This window comes from Simochromis diagramma, unplaced genomic scaffold (genome assembly GCF_900408965.1).
Source record: "Simochromis diagramma unplaced genomic scaffold, fSimDia1.1 OVJJ01000317.1, whole genome shotgun sequence".
Taxonomy (NCBI): domain Eukaryota; kingdom Metazoa; phylum Chordata; class Actinopteri; order Cichliformes; family Cichlidae; genus Simochromis; species Simochromis diagramma.
The window spans coordinates 3,196,894-3,204,681 of record NW_024386994.1 but is presented as its reverse complement, the minus strand read 5'-3'; the positions used below and the strand labels follow the sequence as shown (position 1 = coordinate 3,204,681).

General features: G+C 39.0%; 2 protein-coding genes across 2 annotated transcripts in view; both read left to right on the top strand.

Annotated features, from left to right (window-relative positions):
• Window positions 1-7,788, top strand: part of LOC120739024 (tenascin-X-like) — an 877,833-nt gene that overhangs the window by 802,963 nt on the left and 67,082 nt on the right. The window lies entirely within an intron of this gene.
• LOC120739037 (endonuclease domain-containing 1 protein-like) lies at window positions 69-7,046 on the top strand. The gene is made up of 3 exons (XM_040040678.1): window positions 69-399; window positions 3,078-3,391; window positions 4,647-7,046. The coding sequence occupies exons 1-3, from the start codon at window positions 309-311 to the stop codon at window positions 5,265-5,267; spliced, it is 1,026 nt and encodes a 341-aa protein (XP_039896612.1). The 5' UTR covers window positions 69-308; the 3' UTR covers window positions 5,268-7,046.

The window sequence follows — 7,788 nt, the reverse complement described above, 5'->3', positions numbered from 1 at the left end:
AGGTTTATTTAGCCAGTAAGCTGGCGAGCGAAAGCATTTGTTAGCACGCAATTGTATTAAATGCACAACACAGCCAGAGCAATGCAAACTCGCGAGGCAACAGTCACAGAATAGCAATGAAATTAACTTCCATTCAACTTGCATTCACAAACGCTGCTGTCAGTAGCGTTGAGCGTAAAAGCACAGTTAAATATTGTTTCAACAGTGAATTGTATGCCTCGCAGTGCTGGCAGCAAACACATACTGAGCATGCGCAAATGCTTTTGTGGCGGTAGTTGTGGGAGTTAGTCGTTAGAGGGTGCTGTTAAATGCACAGCAGCACAAATGTGCACACAACCGGATGGTTTAAATGGGGATTAATGAAGATGAAAGTAGCAGTCCTGCCCTCTTCAGTTGCTGGTAAAGTAAATTTCAGAAATGTAGTTTATTAAAAACTAAAAACGAATAATAGGTACAATAGTATGTATGATAATTTTGCACAAAAAAATCTTACAACTTCTAATTGTTGTATGACAGCGGAAAGAAAACAGGTTGAAGATGACTAATTTCATTGCATATAAATATTTTCTCATATTATCTCAGTGTCATCAAAACACTTAGTTGCAAATTTCAATATGGAATGTGGATTACCTTCAGTTTGTTTAAAAAACAAACTGAAACAATATCAGCTTTTCTTGAGGTGGATTCTCTAATATTTTATTCCAATATGCCATATATTGCAAAGTAAATAGTTTTCAACTCAATGTTAATCAAATGAAGCACATATTGGACAATGCTCAGATGGTTAATAACACCATCAGTTTGGGAAAACATGTGGGCACTGGCCCCCTTGACAGAGACAGTGGACCCTCTACCAGTCAGCTGGTAGGGGATGTTGCAGCTGTAGATGGTGGTATATTGTTTGCCTCTCAACCTTTTCTTAAAGTTTCTGAAGGCTTTGATTAAGCAGAGGAATTTAGTTATACTACCACCACATTATTGAACCTCTGCTCAAACTGTCTGCAGAAACGTAATTGTTTTTTGAAGTGCCCAACCTTTAATATCACCAGTCTTGATAGAGTTAATTCTTAACGTCTTTCTGGTCTTCAGGTCATGTCCCAGCTTGTCATGGTTTTACATCGTCCTATGAATTCCACACTGGATTCATGCAGAATGATTGCTCATGTCTGGGTTCAGGCGTACCCAGTTCTCTGCAACCGCACTAACACCTCTGGAGTTTCCCCCTATGAAGGATTTTGTGAAGGCTGCCAGATGTTCATGTCAGTTACATGGGCTCACTTATGCTTCACAGCAATCACATCAAAGCCATGTCCAGCTAGCCTGGTCCCAGGTGCTGTTCTTGCAGCGTTCAGCTTGGCTAGTGAAGCAGGAAAGTGGGCCGCGTGGCACACAGCCAGCAGCACTGTTTGAGATGCTGTGAATGAAAGGTGCAGGAAGAAGCCGGCTGAGTTTATTATTCTCAGTTGGACCATTTCAGCATTTCTGAAAAGGTTATTGTTACATTAGCTGGAAGTAAGAGTAGAACACTGTGGTACAATGTAAAGTGATATTTTTACTAACCAAACATTACATTATTTCATTCTTCAGATTTTTTTTACAGACAGGAAGTGATTCAATTGTTAATTAGATATTTTGTTGTCTTATTTACACTTTTACATCACCTCACATGCTGCATATGTATATTTAATGTAGACATAGTGTTTAATCTCAGAAGACAGAACACTGTAAAATATAATCCGTTATCTTTAACAGTCCAGGAATTAATTTTTACTTCAAAACATTAAATTGTGTTTTTATGTTTGTTGGCTACTGAGATTTTTGTCAAGGCGTTTAAAGCCATTACCAACAGACTCTGAAGCAAGAGTGAGTACTTGACTGTTAAGGGGCTTTAATGTCGTAGAGCATTGAGCAAAAACAGAGGAACTGCGGATCCACGGGAATGGAGCAGGCTACTTGGTAGAATTACCCTAGGACAGAGGAAAAGAAAGTCAGTCCAGACAGAATCTGATGCTGAGCTGTTTATGAAAGGTGTCAGAAGGTGGTGAGGATGCTTACCATGGGTAGGGCCACTGATCCGATCTCTGCAGGCTTTCCTAATTGTTGGAGGATGGGCAGGCAAGTGAGCTGCTGAGGTGAGTGTTTAAGCAAGGATTTCCTGAAAACATGGACCAGCTTGACGGTGACATGTGATTGCATCTTGCAGATGGTTTGTTCTTCTGCCACATGAGAGTCACAGGAATTTGAGAAAAAGAGGACATCAGTGCTTGGAGAATGCAGGCACAAAGGTCATCAAGGAGATGGATCACCACTCTAGTGAAGATGACAATCTGGTGGGGGAGCTGGTCCTTAAATACTGACAGAAGAACGGGACTTCAGGAGCTCAAATGAATCCAGCCCATCCTCGATTCAGAGAAGTGTTAGGCCACAGGAGACGACCAGTGCAGGAGCATGATAATGGAAATTTCTAATATTAAGGAATCCTAATTTAGAAACTAACTGCGATAACACAAATTATAAAGTAAAGTCAGAGAAGTACATTACTATGACTAGTAAAGTAAACTCAAGAGGAAGTAACTTGTAAATCATTGTGTCCTGCTTTGAGTTACATTTACAACACCCCAACGTTTTATATTGTACAACATCCATATCATCCATCCAGGGTGTCCAGTATCTTTGGAGTTTACATTTTTACATAGTGCATACTGATAAGACCATGTGCTGCATGAAATATAGAAAATATAAAGTTACAACAACACACGGGTGTAGGAAGCCTAGCCTATAGAGTGAACACGGTGATGTAATTTTTAGAAAGGTAGAAAGGTGCAGACTTGCATGACTAAACCAGATAAGTGAGGTATCCAGCCAACCAGGCCAACCTGAGCCACTGCTGCTTTGCATAGAACGTCTCTGTCCAGCTGTCATTGTACTAGCCTGCTGAAGGAAATGCTGATACAGGATGACACGTTAAGCCGAACCGGAGTATGGAGTCTGAGTCTCTCGGTCTTTTATTGGTGCGCAACAGCCATAGCAAACATGTCAGACCCGATAAAGAAATAACCCAGTTATATTTTCTTCAGGCAACTCCAGCTGTGTGAGGATGCATCTGTTTTTCACGTCTTTATTCCCCATCACCCTGCTGATGGCATCCCACCTGGTGAGCGCCACTGTGTCCAAGAGCTTCAAAGAGTGCAGCCAATTCTTCTACATGCAGACCCCGCCTGCAGGGATCAGAGGAACAAGCCTCAAGTGGATCTGCCAGAAATATGCAGACAAACTTCGCTACGCCACACTGTATGACAGCAGTCGCCATCTCCCCCTCTACTCGGCCTACATCTTTAAGAAGTCTGACGGGAAGAGGAGGATGGACACCCCCTGGATGTATGAGCCTCAGGTAGAGCCTCAGAGCAGCACAGTAGCTATAACTTGCCACTTTTTGAAGAGATGTTACATGTTTTGGGGCATGATAACATTTTGTTTAAAAAATCTAATCTATACAAGAACAGTGCATATACCGGGTACTAGAATTTTTATATTTTTTTCCCAGAGTTACTTTAGTTTACATGAGTTAATTTTACTTCAAATCAGTCTGGTGCTTGTTACCAAAGACCCAACAGCACAGTATAAGCTGTTAATCACCCAGACATGCCCTCAAGCACACCTCTATTTTAAAGACACAGTTTGGCAGTTTGAAAGATGAGAGTTAAAGTCGAAGCTTGTTTGTGTTGGCTAAATATGTATTCTAAGAAAGCTGATTAACAGAGCCTCTTAGGTTACCAAAGTAGGTTTGGTTTATAATAACTCATATCCAGTGGGCCAGAAGAAATAAATTGCCTCAAGTGCTAAGGCTTGGTGTATTCTGGCTCTGGTTCAGCCTTGGACTCTAGGCTAAAAGAAATACCTTCTGGCGCTGAATTTGACTAATTGTTGCTCCTTGCTACATATTGATTTCACATAAATCACCGTATTTCATCTGTTTTCACTAAGTCTGAATAAGCACATATCTCAATATTCTGAGTGTTTTAAGCTTTGACAGCATTGTACTGTTGAAATAATCGCTCAATCATGATGATTTAATAACTTAAAAGACTAGCTTGGAATGTTGATACATATTCTTATTCATCACTTTAGTGAAAGAAAACATTGATATTAATGTTATAACATCTTTAAAATCAATGTCTAGCTTCAACATTTCTTCTGTAGCACATTCACTGTATTCATCCATAGCACACTTAAGGCAAGTTATTTTTTCTAGCTCATTTGATGTGAGTCATTATAAACCATAATTACTTTGGTATCCCTGCCAACCAGCTTTCCAATTATATTTTAGTGTGAGAGATGTGTGTGTGTTCAGTTTCGGCATCCAGAATAGGGTTGGTTGGGTTATGGTAAGGTACATCTGACCTCCTGGATCTGGCTCTTTTTTTTTAAGCTGACCTGAATCTGGCAACACAGGATTAAGAATCTGACACCTATATTTTTTAACTGTCATGTGAACAAACAATCAGGCTGTGAAATATGATGTGTAATACCTGCCTTAGATTAAGATGCTTCCAGGCTTTACTGCTCTTATTTAAGTGTCTTGGCCTGTGGATTGAGGACTTTAAAATTGCTAAATGTCATGTTTCTTTTACTTCCTCTTCTTACAGCTGCTTTCAAATGATGAGAGTAGTAACATGAAGGCACTTCCCCTGAGTGAAAAGACTCCCCCTCTGATCGAGGACAGCCAGCTTGTTTTAGAGGACTACACGGATGCCGTAGGATATCGACGTGGCCCACTAAACCCTGACTTGCACCAAGCAGAACCAGATGACAAATCCTCCACTTACACCCTGACCAACATAGTTCCACTGATCACAGATTTCCTGGAAACCTCTTGGAACCCATACTTAGACATCGTTCGCCGACGTCTCAACAATTTCTGCCACGGCAAATCTTTTGTAGTGACAGGGGTGACTGTTTCAGGGGCTGCCATTCAGCGTAATAACAGGGACCGTCTCATCATTCCAAAACACTTATGGCTGGCATACTGCTGTCCACAGTTTGATCATAACTCACCATATGAAGTGAGGTTTATGTTCCCTAGCTACGGCGGCTATGCACTGAATGAACAGGCTGGATTTAGTGTAGTCGAGGTACCTCTAAAGACTCTGGAGACATTCTTAAGGAGCCAGACTGACATAGACAGTGACATGGCCATATTCTACAAGGGATGTGTGGCAGAAAATCCCTTAAAGAAGAAGAGAGACCTTACCAATGTTTTAGTATGATGGAATTTTCATAGTTGATCTTCTACATGAAAAACAGTATTTTGTCAAAAGCTAGCTTGCAGTTAGTAGCCAAGCTAGTGTTAGCTAACATGAGCCAGCTCAGAGAAAACCTGAATAAAAGGAAAACATGTTTTCTAAAAAATATTCTTCAGCGTTTTTAACCACTTAAAAAAATCAGACAATTATTTTGTTAAAGTTAATGTTTAGCGATTAATGAATCAAATTAAAAGCCCAAACAACTACCCAGAGGTGTTTTAAGAAAGATGACTTGGTTTTAGAAAAACTTTATAATTGACTTGAAGTCTGTCCTGCTTTCTCTGCTGTTTTTGTCCTACAGATAGACAGGCTTCATTAGATAAAACTAGCCATTAGCTTTCTGGCTAGTGTTAGCTTACCCTACTTTTATGGAGAAACTGGCAGCTCGCTGGCTAATGCTAATTTGCTTGCTTGCTAAGGTTTTCTATTTTGAGTCCATTTGTATGCTATACTTAGCTAAAGCTGGTCAGTGCTATCTTTGGGAGCTGAGGAGAGGCATTGTGACCATAATGGTCATGTCCTTGTCTCACTCACAGGCTCTTAGAGGCAACACAGAAATTAACAAACAGTATATTTTAAAGTCACATTGCAGTCTGTTTCACACACTGGCAATAAAAAAGGGTTTCAGACATGAAAAAAAGTTGCAGACTTTTTAACAGGATGCAGAGTAATGCAGGAATGTTGAAATGCATCTATTGCAAAAACAGGACTAAGCCAACTTTACAGTGTTGAGCAATCCTGCTTCACATGTTATTGAATAAATTAAAGTATAATTCAGTTAGAAAGGAATAGAGCCATTGAATTGTTACAATTTATTAATCTTGCCTTTATGGAAACAAATTATGAACCCAATAGCATCTTTATTAAATCCTTCCTGGGGTAATTGCCATAGCTGTTAAAATTTCCTGCACTTAAACTGAATACATTCAAGCCAAAATGACCTGACTTGTAATTTGTCCACATCTTTGTCTTTATCCCACCTATTGTTCTCCTCGACTCTATTTGTATTATGAACTCTAAAGTGCTCAATTTCAGAGTCCAGATGTTCAAACCAAATTTAAAACATTGTGCTTAAATATTCTACCTCATTTTTGATCTAGGTGACGGAGAAGAATTTGACTGTTACTGACCTGTGCTGTATATGGTAATGCTGAAGAAATAAAGCTCAAATGTGCACTTATTTATATAGTAAAATACAATTTTCAGAAATTCCTCCATGGAAAGAAAATTATAGCCATATATAAGAACTGAGCAACTATGAGTATCTTTAACTTATATTCTGTCTTTATCCAAAAATGTTTCATTATTTTGCATTTCACAGGATGACCAGCAGATAGAAAACAGCATGTCACATATTGCTGCTGGAAAAAATGAGTGCTTCTATGTCTGGAAAGTGTTGAAAATATGCATTTGGTCACAATCACGTATTTGATTTTGTTATATCTTCCTGAGAAGAACTTTGAACTTTTTTGTGATTTCCTTCCTCTTTGGAGCTAAAAGGGGCCGCCCCAACACATGAGATATCAATGGAAAGCCCAGGATTTCCTCTATTTAGTACATCAGGACAAGCTCAAATGAGTCAAAAGCTATAGACCAAAAACAAATGTCCATTACAGAGGACACAAATAAGCTGGTTTTAATGATATCTCAGGATATGCCTCTTTTGTGGCACAATCATTCTGTATTTTATTTATAATGTATTTTATTCTGTATTTTATTTTAGTAATCTCTTAATTTTGCAAATAAAAGTTCTTTCATGTTACTACCCTGTTGTTGTGCTGCAAGTTATTATTTTTGAGGCAGTTAGAATTAATAACTGTGGGGCTGAGATAGCTGTTAGCAAGTTTATGCAGCTCTGTGGGAATTCTACAGCTACCAACAGTCATAACAGTCTTGATAACATAGAATGCAGCCATGATCATATCATAGCAATTGTAGTCATTTTAGTAGTCTGCATTCTGTACTTGCAGCATTTACATCCTTAGGCGAGAGTGTAACTCATGTTTCTGTAAAAAGAAAAAACCCCAAACCTTACACATGTACCTTAAAGGCATCACATGCAGCGATTAATAGTTACTACTTTGAAAAAAAGGATGGCTGTAAGGATACACTCACTGTATACATGTGACCGTGCCTGTTAAAAATGAGGCTGTGCAGAACAGGCAGATGGTGGGTTTTTAACAACATGAGTGTACACACACAAAAATGTATGTTAACGTAACCCTGATATACTTAACTTGTATTTTTTCTGCATTTGTCAGTGATATCAGTAGTAGTAGAGTAGAGTATACACTTCATTGGTAGCAAATATAAAGTTCACAATGACGCACAACGATCTTTTAAAAACCCAAGGCACTTTAAAATTGCAAGTATAGCTTTGTGTTTTTGATAAATGTTTGACCATCTGGGAGGATGTGTTCAAAGAAATAACATTACTCTAACCAGTGTGAGGCACCATTGGCCATAGTCCCTGTTTCGCCAGCTG